Raw genomic sequence first — 20,472 nt, forward strand, 5'->3', positions numbered from 1 at the left:
AGACTTTTGTTGTGCTCACTGTGTGAGGAGTTTTGCAAAAGGGACCTAAGTATTGAGAAATGTGTCCTAGCGTCTGTAAAAACTGTAACTCTAATTCCTATAGTTTTTTGCAATTATAACATGTATGCATACAAAATACAAAGTGAAATAAATCATAATATAAAGGAACTGCATATGGGAAATCAAAAAGTTTCGAGAAGTTCATAACCAAAAATATGTGAGTGATAAAAAAATGATAAAGAAACTAGAGCACTATTCTGTAGACAGTTACACCTGTTTGAAAGGCACAAGGCTGAAATCAATTCTGTTTTGAATGTGTGGTTCAAGGTTTTGACAGCAGTGTGTTAGCATTTGAACAAAGTGCTGCAAATCCACAGTGTTGTGCAGGTTGTGGTTAAAGTCATGAGATAAGTGTGTAGAGTTTTGAAAACTGTGTTCAAGCTATGAAAAATGAACTAGAGTTTGGTTCACATGAACTGCTGCTGTGCAGACTGTAGTTAGAGGTTTGCACATGTGACTCCAGTTGTGCCCACTGTCGTTTAGCAATCGAAAAAAACTCTAACATCCCTCTCACCCGAGGTGTCAGAGGTTTTGGTTAGACATCGAAAGACAGGAAACATTTTGACAGAACAGACCTCAACTTATGATCACTCAGTTCCCAGACATTAGACTATAGGTTACTCTTATCACTCTCACACCATTTATCCGGGAGTTGAAATTATTGCTTTTTAAAAAAAAAAAAATTGCTTATATAGGCCCTAAATAATAAAATGTTCATCTTTCATCAGCAATGGCTTTGCAAAAGTCATGTATGTTAGCCCGGAATGTTATGCTGTTCACACTGAAAAACTTTTGTGAACTTAAACTTTTGGGTACACAAAATATAGACTTACTATTGAAGACATCAAAGTATCGAGAGAGCGATTTGAGAAATGATACAAAGAAATCATCTTCTGAATAACATTTAGGTCTTAGGAGGTTACAGTTTTTTACAGACGCTAGCAGTGGCGGCTCGTGACTCCTCTTCCGAGGGGCGCCAATTCAAAATAAGTGTTCGGGGTATCATGTGTGTGGTTCCCTTTTCCAAAATATGTGTTCTGCGCGTCGAGAGATCCTGTGTGCATGACGTGCCCTGTCAAAATAAGCGCCTGCTGCACAGGCGCCAAAACCGTCCACGACAAAAGAGACGCCCACGTTCACCAAACACACGCAAGACACTCCCAAACAGTAAACTTTGATTACACATGAGATTATGCGAGTATCTGGCACACGTGAGCGTCTCTTCCATCACAAACCCTCTATACGCATATGAAGCAGGCACTCCCTTCGGCAGGACACGTGATGCACCCACAATCCCTCAAAGCGCCGAACACATACCTTGAAATGAAAAACCACACACATGACGGGCTACATATGTGTTGTGACGAACTTCGCCTCGAGCACCCTCAAAAAAAGAAGTCACCAGACGCCACTGGATGCTAGGACACATTTCTCAACACCTAGGTCACCCCTGCAAAAATCCCCACACAGCGAGCACAACAGAAGTCTATGTGGGATAAACTGAGGATCAATTATCATTGCTTTGGCACAAAATGGACTCAATAACTAATTTCATGAATTCTTTTCTCACTAAGAAAAATATTTGGTTATTTTGTTTATTGGTTCTTCCTAACCCCAAGCTGAAAGAAATCTAAAATGCAAGCCAAACCAAAGCTTGGGTCGTAGGAGGTTAAAATGACCTACTGTTATAATCTTTCTAATACTAACAGAGTATTTCATAATTTTTGTGCAGCTATTGCTTAAAAGCCTGATAGTCTTTAAGTTTAATTTTTTTCTTGCTACAATGAATAGTCCCTTTAAAGACCTCCCTGACCCCAACCAAAGATCAGTAAAGTAGGAAGGTGCAATCTGCAAAGCCATTTAGAGATTTAAAAACCATTGAAAGACTTTATAATCAATACAGTATTTGACCATATGTCTTGACATTTTGTGATATCTCTTGTAGGTGGGATGTGTTTATATTTAGGTCCCATTCAGGAGTCTGACAGCTGCATTTTGACCGACTTGAAGTCTAAAAAGAGCGACCTGATTAATCTCTATGTAGACTGTGCTAACTGTAGTCAATATATTAAGGGCTTAAATAGCTCTTTTAAAGTTCTCAAAAGACAGAAAACTTAACTTTCTTTCTTCATCACACCATTAAACCTCAGTGCACTCAAAATAAACTCCAAGTTTTTTTTACACATAATTTAATGTAATATAAAGAGGGCCAAGATTAAAATGTGATGCTTTTTTAGATTCAACAGGATCCAAAAGAATTGTCTGTGTCTTCAATTTAAATTAAGTACATTTACAGACATCCAACCCTTTAAATCAATAAGGCAGGCTAATAGGAAATCTAAAACATTTGTGCATAGGAGGAAATGTCTTAAAAGCAGAACACGAAAGCAAAGAAATGGAGAACAAAAGGGTTCAGCAAGTGTCGTGAGTATCTGATGGATGATGAAATGGTGTTAGATGCTCATGTTTTTTTATTACACTTGTCTGTCACAGTTCTCACCCATACAGTATGTGGTCACTTTGTGTTACAGTTTTAAAAACAGAAGTGTTTCAAGTTGCAAAAACACAGTCAATTCCAAATAAACAAACAATTATATAAAATGTATGAAGAGGTTAAAAGCAAAAAAAGTATTTTGCAAACTCATCAGGGGTGAAAAAGGTGATAAAGATTCATATCGATATAATATTGTTACATCCTTTCTTGTGCTAAAATAGCATTTTAGATAAATTAAAAGAAAATCAAACACCACCTTCAGCAAAACAAACATGTGGTCTTATAAAAAGTACCAATAGACAGAATATACACAGCAGAGCCAAAATGATGCAGATGATTTACCAACTCCAGCATGCGCCTCACTGCATACAGCGCTTTCTCCCTTGCAGTCACACACGGTGGCTTTAATCGTGCTGTCCTGATTCAGATTCTGCTGATCGGAAACTCTCAGTACTACATTGTAGATGCCAGGCTCCACAGCAGATTTTAGCATCAGCTCAATGCCGGTTCCTGCACATCGGGCACATTACAAACGTTAGAATACAAATCAGTTATGAAAGAATTTGATGTCCAAATAACTTTTCTCAACATGAATTCATACCTGAATCATTCATCTTGGCAGTCCAGTTTTTCATCGTGTCTCCATAAGTGTCAACACTAAAGGGTCCAGCGTTGGGATGTAAGTCTTTATCAGTGATGGAGAGGAGGACTGGAGGCGCCTCTTGATTACAGATCTTTATTTCTCTTTCATTAATATAGGGAGCGTTATCATTCACATCCTCCAGCTCAATGATCAGGGTTCCTGTGCCGGTCGCTCTGGCGGTTTCTGTACACAAGTACAAACTTATTAGAAAAATAATTCAACAATCTTAACTGCACCCCTCTCCCAAAACTAACCCACATTACCGTCATTATCAATGGCCAGAATGAGAGCTTTGTATTTGCCATCTTTGACATGGTTAGATTCTCTGTCCATAAGTTCCTTGACTTTGATCATTCCCGTATCTTCAACGACACTGAGAAAGCCAGCGAGATCACTGCCGATTCTGTACCTGTAAGGAACCAAATTAGGGCAAAAAAAAGAAAATTAGTCGAGAAAAACTTCATCTCACTTTAATGAAAACCTGTCTGATCATTAAGAAATAAAGTTTTGTAGAAATCTTACGTTAACTTCTGTGCTCTTCCAATGTCTGGATCAGTGGCTGTAAAAGCAACCAAGTCACTACCAACAGGAACATTTTCAGGTTTAATAATGTGCTTCTCCTTTGGATTAAACACCGGAGGCTCGTTCACATCCTCAACATTGACAGTGACTGTGGCGGTGGAGGTGGGCAAAGGGCCGACAAACGGATCATCGTTCTCAACAATCACAGACAAAATGTACTGCTTGGTCTTCTCGTAGTCCAGCGGCTGTATGAACAAGAAAAGACTTCAGTTACAGTACATCAACACAAACATCTGTCTGATCAACATTATGAAGATCATTCAGTGGCTTCACAGTGGTGATGATTCCCTCCAGCTGACTGGGTCCAGTACTGATATTAAAAACTCCTAATTTGTCACCACTGATAATCTTATACTTAGTTGACCAGGCAGGTGATCCAGGTTCATCTCCATCAGTAACTGTGAGTTTGGCCACTTCTACCTGATCCTCTGGGACAGAAACTTCATACTAAAAACAAAAAGATTTGTGTAATTCTGATATTGATTGTCTTTATTTTAGATGACAGATGATGAACAGCACGCTACCGTTTCTTGCTCAAATTGAGGTGGATTATCATTGCTGTCAGTGACAGTAATAACAGCTGTGCCAGTTGTTGGATAACCCTTTCCTTCCATGTCTGCAGCCTGAAGGACCAAAGTATACTTGGGAAATTTCTGAAAGAGAAGATGTTCACAGGTGAGTTTTGTCTTTCATGAACTCATTCATTAACACTAAGATTCAATCATTAAATTTCATCTCTCACCTCTCTATCCAGACCTTCACTGTTCACACGAATCCCTCCGGTTACAGCATTGATGTCAAACATATTTGGATTTGGTGATGGTGGATCTTGGCTGATAATGGAGTATCTGATAATAGCATTTTCAGTTTCTGGATCATCTGCATCAGTGGCTGTGACCGTCATAAACTCGTAATCTTCAGAGAAAGAGGGACAAAAACATTTGTGACCTTTTCTTTCTTTCTTTCTTTCTTTCTTTTCAACATCTATGGCTATGCTCATGGCGAGAACTAGTTAATTCATACACAAGTTTACTCAGACATGTTACTCCAGACACATGGGGAGGGACAATTTCCCTAACTTGCATGTTTTTGGCTTGTGGGAGGAAACCAGAGTAAACCCATGCTGACACAGAGAGAACATGCAAACTCCACACAGATAGGCCACCTGACATACCTGAGGCTTGAACCGAGGACCTTCTTGCTGTGAGGCAACAGTGCATTTTTGACCATTTAAAATAAAATTGTGATATATAAAATACATTTAGCCAAAACTCCTTTCAGCCCCAAAAGAGCAAATCCCCAAATTCAATAAAGTTTAATCATCAACATTTATATGTCAGTGAGTCTGAGGTCAGAAATTTGGCCCACACAACACTATAATGCTATCTGTAGGATTCGGTAAAGTTTCTAGCCAGTTTTTAAAATTTCTTGTGGGCCTAATTTGTTACGTAAGGAATAATTGATGATGGGACAATGAATTATAAGAAAATAATGCACACCCAAGGTGTGAAGCCGAGTGCCGTACACTGTGGGTGTGCATTATTTTCAAATAATTCAAAGGACCGCAGTCAATTATTCCTCTTATACCACGGTTACACAAACATTGCTCTTGTGCCTATTTTTAAGACATTTGACAAGTTAGGTGTGCGATTATCAGAAATGTATGCATACCCACAGAACATTTGTCAGCCAATCAGAATACAGCATTCTGTTGTGAAACATTTACATTTTTATAATTTTACTTATAAAATGAATATGTCGTTGCATTATTTTTATTTATTAACTGCTTTTATACTGCTTTAACAAATTCTGTTTCATTTATTAACATCAAGAGTCCAGACACTTCAGTGAAAAACCTTAAATAAGGCCAAGATTTTGCTTCTGGACCAAAAAATCCCAGAGTTTTGTTAGTTTAAAGGGGCATGTCAACTTTTTACCCCACACTCAAAGGGGGGGGGGCAGTTAAGGTTAACCCCTTAATCATTTAAGTCAGATTTGAACAGCTTGGGGTGCAAAGAGGTTGTTTTTGAAATATGACATACAATTCATCTGTAGTTTGTTCCTCATATCTCAAGCAAATAATGGTTTATTAAAAGTAAAAAAAATTGTCATGACACGCTGTAAAAAACATAACAAATGTCATAAATACTTCATTTAAATTTCAATATATGTCACTCCAGATGAAAGCAAGAAAATTTCCTTAATACAGAATTAGAATACAGGTCAGAGGACATTAACTGTGTTAATATTTCATAATTAATCATATTAATTTAACACTAAAGAATTATGAAGGATTAAGATGAATTGAAATGAAACGCTTACCTTTAGGAGCAGCTTCAGGAACATTTCCATTAAAAGGATTTTGAGTAAACTGAGGTTTATTATCATTTTGGTCAATCACATCAATAATGATATCCATTGGCTTCTCTTTTACACCTCCTTCTCCAACAGCATGAGCGATGAGCTGAAGACAGGGACATGTGAAGTGTTAAATATCTGTGGTGACTGTTGATAACTTTTTATAAGAGGACAGCTTTCAAAACTCATTTTTAAATCTTTTTAATGTGAAGAATCTGATTTGTAATTGTCTAATTGTTAGTAAGATTTACAAATAACTTACTTTATATGAAGCTTTTTTCTCTCTGTCGAGGGGCTGCGTCACATAAACATTTCCTGTATGTTTATCACATGTGAAAAGACCCACAGGTGGCTGATCTGCTCCTTCACCTGTGATACTGTACATCAACGTAGTTTCCTTAGCATAATCTGACTTGATCTAAATACAAAAAGACACAAAGTCAATAACACAAACCTGTTTTATATTCAATAGTGTACAATATATTCATTATGTTTACTCACCTGAGCCAGAAATTGTGGGAAAGGACCTTTTTTGTTTTCAATTTCTCGCATCGGTGGAATAACCCAACCTCTCTTTGATCTCTTTAGACCTGCTGAAGACCTTGGAAACCTCACGATCAAATCATCAGGGAAAGAATTCATCTGGAAAACAAAATGTTTGATTTTATGGACATTACAGGTCTAACCTCAAAGACACCTCAACACATTTTACAGTTTGTTAGCTGATGCTGTTCATTAGCTGGTCAACCAGCCTCCATGATCCAAAAAACTGTTTGACCACATTAAGCCGGTATGATCTGCTATTAGCCAGTTTGTAATTTTGTGTTTAGTGAAGAGCTACACAAGTCTTGGATCGTGTCACAGTTGAGTTTGTCTTGTGTGTACCTGTGGTGTGATGTTCACCGCAGTATTTATGTGATGATCTTCATGATGGTGAGCAGTACATTCAACTCTGACAGATGTTGTGTGCTTCATATCACTGGAGTCCCAAACGTGTACATCAAACATCATATATCCATCATGAAGAGTCACCGGTGTCTTCAGTCTTACACTTCCATCTGTTCTCACACTGAACCGCTTGTCATCCGACTGAAAGACTGATCTTGATCTTACATCACAGCTATTGAATGTTACTGTCAGAGAAAAATACATGAATGATTATTGTTTAAACATCTAAATACAGTAGTGCAGAGCCTAATATTATTTAAGATTGTAACACAAAGCTGAATGTTGAGTTGTTGTTATTTAAAGAGGATTGTGAGTCTCTTTTACCTCTTCCTAGTCTTTGTCCTCTGTGAAGATGATCTCTGTGCACTTTAAACACAAACGACTCTGAATCAAATCCAGGTGTGCATGACGACGACTCCGCAAATCCACATGAAAATACCTAAAAAACACACATCAGTGAAACATTTGATAACATATTACAAGGATGTTTTTGTTAACATTTGTTATTACATTAGCTAATATGAACTAACAGTGAGCAATATATTTGTCAGCATTTTTTTATCTTTGTTAATTTTAGGTAATGCCAAAACAATTGTTCATGTTCGTTCATTGTGCATTAACTCATGTTAACAGATACGACTTTTGATTTTATTTTTAGTAAATGTTAAAAATAACATGAACAAAGATGACTAAATGCTGTAGAATTGTTGTGCATTGTTAGTTTATGCATTAAGTGTTAACAAATACAACCTTGTTGTGAAGTGTTACCAAATATTTTGAAATCAAACTATAATGATTATGTTCAGTGCGTCCGATTCATTTTTCACATCTGGTAAAATTTTCAAATGGTTTACCTCCATTTACTGCATCTTAAACACATTTGTAATACTAAATAATGTGATGTTGTTGAATATAATTGAGATACTGTATTTCCTGTGAAATTATATTATATTCAAACAAAATTCAAACATTACCCTCTCTTAATATTTTTAAACACCAATAACATCATTACAAATAATGTAATAATATTTTTTACTTTCTCAATACATCAGTCAAAGGTTTGAAATATTATGAGGAATAAAATCTTACCTGACAAAGAAAGATAATAACCCCTAACCACATGATGATGATTTTCTTCTGAAGGGTCCTCTATACTTAACCTATCTCTGAAATAAAACTCAACACAGGGTCTTGTCTTTGGGGTTTCTTCTTCTTGTAAGAAGGTCACCCAACACAGAAATGTTTAGGTTAGCGTTAAGCAAAGAGTACTTATAGCAGTAACATCCCTCTCACCCGAGGTTTCAGAGGTTTGGTCAGACATACAAATACAGGAAATATTTTGACAGAACAGATCTCATTTTTTGTTTAGTTCCCAGACATTTGACTATATTTTACTCTTATCCCTCACACTATAACATTTATCTGGGGGTTGAAATTATTGCTTTTAAAAATGGATTAAATTAAAAAACATCCACCTTTCATCAGTAATGGACAAAACTTGCATGTTAGGCCAGAAAAAATGTTTGTGAACTTGAACTTTTGGGTACACAAAATATAGACATACTATTAAAGACTAGTCAAAGACGTCAAAGTATCGCAAGAACGATTCTGAGAAATTATATAAAGACGTTTCCTTGTAAATAACTCTCACGACACCCTGATCTCACGACACTTTGATGTCATCCGCCTGTCGGCTCATGAGATGACAGACCATCATTTCTTGAGACAGAAAAATACTGACATCCAGTGAGCAGATATCATATAGCATTTATGTAGAGAGATAACTGTATTGATATTTATTGTGAATATTTCGTGTGTAAATCAATTTAGTGTCTACGAAATCCTTAAAAGTATACCGCCAACAAGCTGGACACATAAGCAACTTCCTCTGGTTTGAAATATGGAGGACTAAATATATATTTTAAATGCAATAAAAATAGTTCTTTTTGAAATATATTTTAGAATATACAAAAATGGTCAAAAATATATTGGTGAAAAATACATTTTTGTAAACAATATATTTTCCAAAATATATTTAAGCAAATGTATTTTTGGACATTTTTTGTATATATAAATATACAAAAAAGATGTCTTGACATTTGGTGAACCCCTTTCGTGGGATATGTTCATATTTAGACCCTGCAGCTGCATTTTGACCAGCTTGAAGTCTAGAAAGAGCACCATGATTAATCTCTATGTAGACTGTGTTAAAGTACCCTTACGAAAATTAACCATAGTTTTACTACAGTTAAAACCATAAAACCATGGTTACTGTATGGTTTTGCTAATAGTAATCAATACACACACACAAAAAACATGGTTACAAGATTTTTCCACAAAAAATTAGGACACGAATGGCTCTCTCTAAAAAGTTTTCAAAAGACTGAAAAGACTTTGCTTTTGCATTCAGATGAAAAACAACAACTGGATTTTATCCGTCTTACTCTTATTTAAATTAAGATAATTTACAGACATCCAAGCTTTTAAATCAGTAAGGCAGATGATGAGTAGAGAAACTAAACAATTCTATCTTGAATTTAACTTTCGTGAGTGAAAAGAAATGTCTTCATTTCTCAAAAGCAGAACACAGTGAAAGAATATGCAAATCTGACAGATAAAAGCTGATGCTGATGATTTTTTATTGCACTTGTCTATCACAGTTCTCACCCTCATACAGAATGTGGTTCTGTTTTAACACGCTTTGTATTACATTTTTATTAACAGTGTTTCAGAAGTGTAACAAGTTGCAAAAACAGTCATTTCCAAATTAACAAACAATTGCATAAAACGTATGAAGAGGTTAAAAGCAAATAAATAAAAAATAAACTACTTATCAGGGATACAAACTCATCAGGGCTGAAAATGTGATAAAGATGCAAGCGCACCCCCATATGTATTTTATATTAATATATATTGTTAAATCCTTTAATGAGCTAAAAATGCATTTTAGGTGGACAAATATATTTAAAGAAAATCAAACACCAAAACAAATATACACAGCAAACCAAAGAGGGTGAAGATTCTGACAACTCCAGATAGGAGCAAACCAGCCGCCCGCGTCTCACTGCACACAACGCTTTCTGCCTTACAGTCACACACGATCACTTTAATCCGGCTGTCCTGATACAGATTCTGCTCATCAAAAACTTTCAGGACTACATCTTCAGGTTTAATAATGTGCTTCTCCTTTGGATTAAACACCGGAGGCTCGTTCACATCCTCAACATTGACAGTGACTGTGGCGGTGGAGGTGGGCAAAGAGCCGACAAACGGATCATCGTTCTCAACAATCACAGACAAAATGTACTGCTTGGTCTTCTCATAGTCCAGCGGCTGTATGGACAAGAAAAGACTTCAGTTACAGTACATCAACACAAACATCTGTCTGATCAACATTATGAAGATCATTCAGTACCTTCACAGTGGTGATGATTCCCTCCAGCTGACTGGGTCCAGTACTGATATTAAAAACTCCTCCATCACCACTGATAATCTTATACTTAGTTGACCAGGCAGGTGATCCAGGTTCATCTCCATCAGTAACTGTGAGGTTGGCAACTTCAACTCCAACTTGATTCTCTGGGACAGATACAGTGTACTAAAAACAAAAAGATTTGTGTAATTATAAGACTTTTTATTGATTCTCTTAGATATTTAGATGACAGATGATGAACAGCACACTACCGTTTCTTGATCAAATTGAGGTGGATTATCATTGCTGTCAGTGACAATAATAACAGCTGTGCCGGACGTTGTATATCCATCTCCTTTCATGTCTGCAGCCTGAATGACCAAAGTATATTTGGGAAATTTCTGTAAGAGAAGATAACAGGTGAGTTTTCCTGTCAAGAACTCATTCTTCAACACTATGGGGCAGTTTCCCAGACAAGGTTTACATTAATCCAGGACTAAAATGTGTATTTTTGGGTGAATTATCCCTTTAAGATAGGTCAGTGCAATGTGTTTTTAAATTAAGGCAACTCAAACAAGCATTTTAGGCTTGAAGTATCACAAGCCTTTTCCAGGAAACCGCCCCATCATTAAAAGTCATCTCTCACCTCTCTATTCAGACCTTCACTGTTCACACGAATCCCTCCGGTTACAGCATTGATGTCAAACATATTTGGATTTGGTGATGGTGGATCTTGGCTGATAATTTTGTATCTGATTTCAGCATTATCAGTTTCTGGATCATCTGCATCAGTGGCTGTGACCGTCATAAACTCATAATCTTCAGAAAAAGAGGAATGAAAGTGTGATTTTGAAAACGCATCACTCCTGCTATTGTTAATATTTAAAGGGGTCATTTTTGGCCTTTTAAATAAAAGTTTATGTCACAGGTCGGAGAAGCGGACCGCCCCTGTCGCGGGTCACGCTCCTCCTGGTTCCACCCCGAGGAGGTCCCAAAACACCCCAATGACCAGGCAGACACAAGATTAAAATTTAACAACTTTTATTAAATAGTAAAATAGGGGAATTAAATAGTTAAAAAAACAACATCTCTCCGGTCCTCAGGTCTTCATGGCAAAAGGGGGGGCTCAAGGAAATCCCACTTTATAAGTTTCGTCGATCCACACTCCACCGTTCTCAACAGCTAGGCTCCCCTCACGACTCCTCTGGTCTCGAAATGGCTTCTATCTATACGGACACAGCACGACACTGCAAGCTGTCAAGTGTACACACACAAATGAAGACAAAAACTCACCCACGGCACTGCACACACACTTCGTGAATTACGGACGAAGCCAAACTCGACCCGGGCCCGCTGTGTGGTTGGTTGGGTGATTTTGCTTGGTGGAGGGGATGAAATGAATAGAAGAGGAACACGAGACCCCCCCCCCCCCCCCCGGTGGCAATTCTGATGCTCCCCGGCTCGCCCACGCTTCTCTCTCCAATGGGGCCGGAATGCTATGTAGCAACTCACAGCACAGGGTTAGACGATACCTTTTGCACTCACAATACATGCCACAGACGAAAAGGTTACTCACAGATATCTCTGCTTTCAGGGTCACTCCCCGGCTCGCCCACGCTTCTCTCTTCAGTGGGGCCGCAACGCTTCGTGACACTCACAGCGCAAAATCAGGTAATACTTTAATATCCACAATACACATCACAGGCTGAAATGCTACGCACGTGTATGTGGTTCTTCCAGAATGGATCCTCGGCCCGACCACGTCTCTCTCTCTCTCTCTTCGGTGGGGCCGCAATGCTGCGTGGCTACTCACAACACAAGATCAGGCGGTTCTTTTGCATTCACAATACACACCACAGACTGACAGGTTACTCACGTATATCTCTACTTCCAGGGTAGCTCCCCGGCTCGCCCACGTCTCTCTCTCTCTCTTCGGTGGGGCCGCAATGCTACGTGACTTCTCACAACCAGTGGTTGGGTTCGTTTACTCACACTTGCTGAGGGTTCCCAACTATCCGTTTCAAAGACAGCAACCGGCTACACTGAGCTGACCAAACGACTCGCTTTAGCGATATTCCTTCACCCAGTTCTTCTTCTCCAACTCTTCCGTGGTAACCACAGCAGGAACAGCACAACAATACAGCAACCAAACACTTGGCTTCTTTTTCTGTGGTGCTCTGCTATATAATATAGCCACAACTCCTTCCTATAGCCTCCCTCGGACCCGCACTCTTTCCGTCCACTTTAAAAGCGATCCCCGGATCAACGGCGTCCTCGGCGCTTCGCAGGAAGTGTGTAATTGTGGTCCGCCTTTGGCGGAGCGGAGCTCGCCCACGGAAATCTGCTCTCCTCTTGCGTGTTGCTGCAGATCTATTTATACCTCCCATCCTCCTCCTTCCAATCACACATTACCAGCCTTAACTCTCCTCACCTGTTGCTTGTCAGTCCTGATTGCGTTGTCCCAGCAACCAGGAAGTGCCGGAGTTTGCACTGCTCGGCCTGGGCGGAAACCATCTTCGGGCGGAACCAATCTTCTCTGCTTTTGGTTCCGCCCTATCATAGTCACCCCGTGACATTTACATTGTAAAATGCTATCTGTAAGATTCAGTTAAGGGGGTCACACACCGGACGCGCAGCTCAGCGTCGTGTCGAGTCGCGTCTCGGACAATTCGGCGGTATCGTACACCGGAAGTGCACATTAAATAGGGTGAGTGCAGTCAGATAGCGTCTACTTCAAAATGCAAAATATACGTTAGCAGCCAATGTTAATCGTTAATGATTTGGGACAAATATGATGTTATTTAATGTTAAACTATGTGAGTGGCGCTGTGGCCCGACAGGGATTTGAGCAACTTCCTGAGTCATAGCTCTCCGCGGCGCCACCTGTTGGTGCCGGTGTGCGTATACTCATAGAAAACAATGTGTTCGATCTTTTTGTGCGACCCCTTAAAGCTTCCCACAAAACAATTTTGTGTTTAAAAGACATCTAATAGCCGTTCAAATACAGCCCTGACGTCTAGGCTAAAACAAGGCAAAATTTGATCTGTCAGTGAAAATTAAATAGACGTCTAACTGTAGCCCCAAAATAAATGAGATAAAATAAATAAATGAAAGCAAACACCTTGTTATCACTGCTGACTTTGCTTACATGATGAAATATCAGACATATCACAAGTTTATTTAGGCAAAAATCACATGCAACAAAATTCAAGTTTATTTTGGCTTTAAGTGGGTTACTTATAGCCGGACTATATCAGGTCTGTAGTTAACCTAGACGGTGAAATGGCGGCTATTGCATGCTGGGTTGTTTCTTGTGTTTACCATCTGTTGTTTACTAAGTCTGATTTAAACAGCTTGTGGTGCACAGAGGTTGTTTTTTTAAATATGATATACAGTAAAACTCATCTGTGAGAGGAAACTTTTTCTTATTTGTTACTCATTTCTCAAGCAAATAATGAATGTTTATTAAAATTCAAGAAAGTGTGAAAAATTTCTCATGACACACTGAAAAAACATTATAAATGTCTAATTGGACGAGAAGAGAAGAAAATTTTAATCGGTTTGTGTGAAAGGTAGAAAGTTTCCCCTTAGTACAAAATTAACATACAGATCATGGGACATTAATTGTGTTCATATTTTATAATCAATCATATTAATTCAACACTAAAGACAAATAAATGATTAAAATGAATTAAAATGAAACACTTACCTTTAGGAGCAGCATCAGGAACATTTCCATTAAAAGGATTTTGTGTAAACTGAGATTTATTATCATTCATATCAATCACATCAACAATGATTTCCATTGACTTCTCTTTTACGCCTCCTTCTCCAACAGCATGAGCGATGAGCTGAAGACATAAACATAGTTGTAAACATGTGAAGTGTTAAATATCTGTAGTGACTGTCAGTAATCATTTACAAAATGAGAACTTTTAAAAAGTGTAGACAAAAGTTATATTAAAGGTTTTAATGTGGTGCATTTGATTTAACCTAAAAATAACTTACTTTATATGAAGCTTTTTTCTCTCTGTCGAGTGGCTGCGTCACATAAACAGATCCTGAACGTCTATCACATGTGAAAAGACCCAAAGGTGGCAGATCTGCTCCTTCACCTGTGATACTGTACGTCACTGCAACATAAATTGACTTTATCTAAATCCAGTAACAAACAAGCCTGTTTATTATACAATAATAGTGTACAATATTTATTATGTTTACTCACCTGAGCCAGAAATTTGGGGAAAGGACCTATTTTTTCAGATTCTTGCAGTGGTGGAATAACCCAACCTCTCTTTGATCTCTTTAGACCTGCTGAAGACCTTGGAAACCTCACGATCAAATCATCAGAGAAAGATTTCATCTGAAAAACAAAATGTTTGATTAAATGGACATTACAGGTCTAAACTCAGAGACACCTCAACACATTTTACACACAGTTTGTTAGCTGATTCATGCTGTTCATTATCTGGTCAACCAGCCTCTAAATCCACTAGACCACATTAAGCTGGTATGACCGGCTGTTAGCCAGTTTGTAATTTTGTGTTTAGTAAAGAGCTACACAAGTCTTGTATCGTGTCACAGTTGAGTTTGTCTTGTGTGTACCTGTTGTGTGATGTTCACGGCAGTATTCATGTGATGATCTTCATGATGGTGAGCAGTACATTCAACTCTGACAGATGTTGTGTGCTTCATATCACTGGAGTCCCAAACGTGTACATCAAACATCATATATCCATCATGAAAAGTCACCGGTGTCTTCAGTCTTACACTTCCATCTGTTCTCACACTGAACCGCTTGTCCCCCGACTGAAAGCCTGATCTTGATCTTACATCACAGGCATTGAAGATTACTGTCAGAGAAAAACACATGAAATTATTGTTTAAACATCTAAATACAGTAGCCTAGTGCAGAGCCTAATATTATTTAAGATTGTAACACAACACTTTGAATGTTAGGATTGTGAGTCTCTTTTACCTCTTCCTATTGTTTTTCCTCTGTGAAGATGATCTCTGTGCACTTTGAACACAAACGACTCTGAATCAAATCCAGGTGTGCATGACGACGACTCCGCAAATCCACATGAAAATACCTAAAAAACACACATCAGTGAAATATTTGATGTTAATGTTAAAAATAACATTAACAAAGATGAATAAATGCTGTAGAAGTGTTGTTTATTGTTAGTTTGTGGATTAAGTGTTAACAAATAAAACCTACCAAATATTTTGAAATAAACCTATAATGATTATGTTCAATGCGTCTGATTCATTTTTCACATCTGATGAAATTCTAAAATGGTTAACCTCCCTTTACTGCATCTTAAACAAATTTGTAACACTAAATAGTCAAAGGTTTTAAATAAATCTTACCTGACAGAGGAAGATAATAACTCCTAACCACATGATGATGATTTTCTTCTGAAGGGTCCTCTATACTTAACCTAAATCAACACAGGGTCTTGTCTCTGGATTTTCTTATTTTTGTAAGAATAATCACCCAACACAGAAATGTTTAGGTTAGCGTAAGCAAAGAGTACTCATAGAAGTAACATCCCTCTCACCCGAGGTGTCAGAGGTTTGGTCAGACATAGAAAGACAGAAACATCTTAGAAAAGATCTCAATTTTTTATCACTCAGTTCCCAGACATTAAACTATGGCCAAGTCTTGCATGTTAGATCAGAATGTTATGCTGTCCACACAGATCAATCCTGTTTAAATAGCTTCAATAACTTCTCATTTGACAATATCAATGTCACTTTATTTATAAAGCAACAACTTTATTTAAAACAAACAACTGCTGACTAATGTGCTGTATGTTAATAGCATAAACAGAAAAATAATAACATTACAAGACAGAGAACATAAAACAGCATCATCGATACAGAAAAAAGTAATACTTCAACTTTGACTTAACCTCCTAAGACCTAAACATTGACATCACATTTTTGTGTAGTTTGCACCATAATACTTAATTCTGTGTAATTGGAACCTGTTACACAAACGTGGACAATTACACTGCTTTATGTTTTGTAGTAGCTGTTTAAGAGATCAGCATTGGGTTTGCTTGTGGAGATACCCATAAAGCAATAAAATCCCAGGTGGTGCTGATTACCAGGACTCAAACTCTCTGTCTCTGATGGTGCGATGGTTAAAAAGGTCTAATTTCTATAATTCTAAGAGAAAGTGTATCAAAGTTTAAAACTTAAAGACATAATCTGTACTCCTGCGAGGGGTGTCACATCATGAGAAGATCTAGATTACAGATGGTTAACAGTCCCATTTGGTGCTCCTCTTCAGGTCACGAGAACCGACCAACCAAATCCTGATTTGAGATGTTATTATTCTTTGTCTCATTCTGTGTATATAAGGTGGCTTGGCAAGAGACTCGGGAAGTATTCTTTAGCAAGAATCTTCCCCACACTTTGGGTGTGTGTATTCAAACATTATGGAAGAAATCTTTAACAAGAATCTTTCTAAACCATTTGGGTATATTATATTCATGATAGAAGTACTCTGTAGCCAGAGTGTCTATTGCCAGGTATGACTTTGTAACTTTTGTAACTGTTGATCATTTTAATTAATTAGAATTGAATCATATTCTGTATGCTATTCTTTAATTGAAGTTTGAAGCTGGAACCTGCCTGGCATAATAAATTGTTACATTTGTTTCATCTGAATTCTTCAGAAATTGTAATGATTTATTTTAATTCTTTCAGAAATTATTATTTCCAGTAGATTAGAAGGAGTCTGGTATTACCGCAAAATAAGTATGTCAGGATATTGATCACACTGGTGTTTTGATGTTGAATAGAGCATGTAGCACATTCACCAGGACTCTCAGATTTATGTCTATCACCTGCCTTAGCAAGTTGCATGATCGTGACTAAAGTAACTATTTTTATGATCGGAGCAAGCATGGGGCGGCCAGACATAAAAATATTTGTTTTTAACTAAAATCAGACTGGCAATTTTGTGTCCGTGAGATGTACGCAACGGCCGGGGTATATCCTGTGCGATATCGGGTCCCTAATGAACAAATAACTAAGATTATGGGAATTAATAAATAATCAAACATCTAAATTATGATCAACAGGTAATTGGAATAATGCACATAATTTGTAGTATATTAAATTGGAGTCAGATTATAATTTAAACACAGAGATCAAAGAAATTAATTAAATCCTGATATGGAATTATTCTTCTAGAAGCGCTGAGAAAGGAACGAACACGAGAACCCTTCACCCACTCCACTTGTATCCGTAGTTGGGTGGGTGGGTGGTACCTTACAGTTTAAAGAAAAATATTTGGTTATTATATTTATTTGTTCTTCCTAGTGTTGTAGTCAAGACCACCTAAACCGAGACAAAGTCATGACCAAGACCAAGACAGGCCGAGACCGAGGCAAGACCAAGACCAAGACAGGTGGAGACCAAGTCAAGACCAAGACCAGTGCAAGTCAGTGGATTAAAACACTTATGATAAAATGTGGAACATTAGGCACTTCTTGTCTGTGTGTGTGTGTGTGTATAAGCAAATAAAAGTGATCAAACACTAAAGAGCTGAAATCAACTTTACCATTTATTCTGAACTGTCTTTCCATGGCTTGCCATCCACTTAACACAATGCAGGTGTTTTTAGTAATACAATTTGAACACAACATCATATGCCAAACCTCAATAAACTGCATAAAATTAATGATAAAAATGAATTTGTGATGTTCCATCAGTTGTGGTCTTGAAATAAAATTCTGAGTCCTCTTTGACAAGACCAAGTAAAAATGTGGTCGATTCCAATCTCGAAACCGAGACCGCTTTACACATGATTTATTTAATAGGAAAAAGGGCCAAGATTAAAATCTGATGTTTTTTAGACTCAACAGGATCCACAATTGTCTCCGTCTTAAATTAAAATAAAAAAATACAGATTTAAAAAAGCTAATCTAAAACATTTTTATCTTGAATTTAACTTTTGTGAGCGAGAAAAAATTTAATTTTTAATTTCTTAAAAGCAAACTTTGTGAAAGCATAGAAATAGAGAACAACTGAGTTTGTGAGATTCTGATGATTTTTTACTGCACTTGTCTATCACAGTTTTCACCCATACAGGATGTGGTTCCCTTTCAGTCGGTCACTACGACGTCACGTCGTGACCGACGAATTGGGAACCGCTTCGCGGGTGACCTATCTACTTCGAGAACTATCAAAAACGCCAATGAACTTGGCATGCAGGTATTTGCATAATGCCGGCGCCGCCCCGCCAGGTGCGTATATAAGGCACAGGTGCATAATACCAAATCAGCTTTATTGCTTCGAAGCCGGCAGACATCTGCTCTCGAGAAGCTGTTACTGATCTTCGTAGATCCTGTGCTGTGTGGGAAAAGAATATCTCAGCTTGCTGAAGTTGGTTGGGCAAAGACACCTCAGTGGAGGCTCGCAGTGTTTTTTCCACCCTTTCTCTCTCTCTCTGTCTCTTTAATTTAGGACTTGAGTTCGAGTGAGTGCGTTTGCCTCTCCCTGTGTGTTTCACCAGCTCGCACAAAAGAGTGATTTCCCTAAAAGAGCAGCACGTTTGAGCTTTGTGTCTTTTTAAAGACAGCCACTCATTCGTGTCACGGTCGGGGTCGTCTTTTTAAAGATGGATTTCCGTCCGTGCTCCGTTTCTGGATGCGGTGTGTTTATCGCCCCCCAGGATGGCCACAAGCGTTGTCTCTCGTGTCTGGGGCTCCAGCACGCAGAGGCAGCGTTGCGTGATAGTTCATGCCCCGTCTGCGAGGGCATGACTATAGCGGATTTGCGGAGACGGGTGTCGTTCCTCCGGCAACGGCCCCCGCCTTCCCAGTCTGGTGCTGCTAAGGGCGCAGCTACCAGATTGGCGAAGGATGACCTCCGTATAACGGTGCTGGGTCGGTCTGCTGGTTCGTCCAGTAGCTCCCAGCGCCCTGATCCGTTGCCAGCGGAGGTCCCGATGGAGACGAGTGGCCCGTGTTCTACGGTGTCCTCGCGCTCTGTCGAGCCTCCACCTGACGCGATATCCACCGTAACGTCGGAGGGGGGGTTGTCAGCCTCAGACGTCGATCCGGATCCGCTCCCGCCTTCGGGCCAGGTTGCGGCTTCTGCGTTCGACCCTGAGATGGCAGCCATGCTCGCTCGGGCGGCGGAGGCGGTCGGCTTGGAGTGGACTAAACCTCCCCCACCTGAACCGTCCCGCCTCGATGATTGGTTCTTCGGGGGTGCCAGGGCTTCTCAGTCCTCGCCCCCGGTGCCTTTCTTCCCCGAGGTGCATGAAGAGCTGACGCGGTCGTGGAAAACCCCGTTTTCCGCCCGGAACCGGCCGTATCAGCCTTCACCTCTCACCTCTCTCGAGGGTGGAGATGCCAAGGGGTACACTGGTATCCCGTCAGTGGAGCGCCCGGTCGCGATGCAGTTGTGTCCGGCCGGTGTCGCTTCCTCCTGGCGGGACCAGCCTACTCTCCCCTCACGGGCCTGTAAGCAGTCTTCGGCGCTGTCCGGTGCTGCTTACAAGGCTTGTGGGGAGGCAGCCTCTGCCCTGCATGCCATGGCATTGCTGCAGGTTCATCAGGCTAAGGCTCTGAGGGATCTGCACGCGGGAGGTCACGACTCGGCGGAGTTCTCTGAACTACGTGCGGCTACAGATCTGGCGCTTCGTGCGACCAAGGTCACCGCACGCGCCGTCGGGCGTGCGATGTTTACCCTGGTAGTCCAGGAACGCCATCTCTGGCTGTGTCTGGCGGACATGAAGGACGCCGATAAAACCCGGCTCCTGAATGCTCCGGTTTCCCAGACCGGCCTGTTCGGCGAGACGGTCGAGGAGTTTGCCCAGCAATTCTCCGCGGCCAAGAAGCAGACTGAGGCCATCGCTCAGATCATGCCACGTCGGAAGCGTCCTGCGCCTGCCCCATCCACGTCGGCGCCTCAGCCTGCTCCTCGCCGAGGGCGTCCTGCGGCGGCCGC

General features: G+C 39.5%; 3 protein-coding genes across 14 annotated transcripts in view; all 3 read right to left on the bottom strand.

Annotated features, from left to right (window-relative positions):
* LOC129452519 (B-cadherin) overlaps positions 1-20,472 on the bottom strand; it is a 192,879-nt gene that overhangs the window by 102,367 nt on the left and 70,040 nt on the right. For 9 of the 12 annotated variants that reach the window (XM_073859537.1, XM_073859532.1, XM_073859535.1 and 6 more), the window contains one exon: positions 4,304-4,432. In XM_073859537.1, coding sequence (XP_073715638.1) covers positions 4,304-4,432 — 129 coding nt within the window. Of the gene's footprint in view, positions 1-4,303; positions 4,433-4,521; positions 4,695-6,101; positions 6,244-6,399; positions 6,552-20,472 lie in introns of those variants that run through there. The other 3 variants (XM_073859538.1, XM_073859536.1, XM_073859541.1) reach the window with 3 other exon arrangements.
* Positions 6,588-8,474, bottom strand: LOC141353094 (cadherin-1-like). The gene is made up of 4 exons (XM_073859545.1): positions 8,175-8,474; positions 7,410-7,524; positions 7,023-7,270; positions 6,588-6,779 (listed from the first exon to the last, which is right to left on the bottom strand). The coding sequence occupies exons 1-4, from the start codon at positions 8,205-8,207 to the stop codon at positions 6,603-6,605; spliced, it is 573 nt and encodes a 190-aa protein (XP_073715646.1). The 5' UTR covers positions 8,208-8,474; the 3' UTR covers positions 6,588-6,602.
* Positions 9,862-15,903, bottom strand: LOC141353237 (cadherin-1-like). Its single transcript, XM_073859719.1, has 10 exons — positions 15,871-15,903; positions 15,476-15,590; positions 15,103-15,350; positions 14,723-14,860; positions 14,506-14,652; positions 14,207-14,348; positions 11,144-11,316; positions 10,770-10,898; positions 10,501-10,683; positions 9,862-10,418 (listed from the first exon to the last, which is right to left on the bottom strand). The coding sequence occupies exons 1-10, from the start codon at positions 15,901-15,903 to the stop codon at positions 10,050-10,052; spliced, it is 1,677 nt and encodes a 558-aa protein (XP_073715820.1). The 3' UTR covers positions 9,862-10,049.

Source organism: Misgurnus anguillicaudatus, chromosome 21 (genome assembly GCF_027580225.2).
Source record: "Misgurnus anguillicaudatus chromosome 21, ASM2758022v2, whole genome shotgun sequence".
Lineage (NCBI taxonomy): Eukaryota > Metazoa > Chordata > Actinopteri > Cypriniformes > Cobitidae > Misgurnus > Misgurnus anguillicaudatus.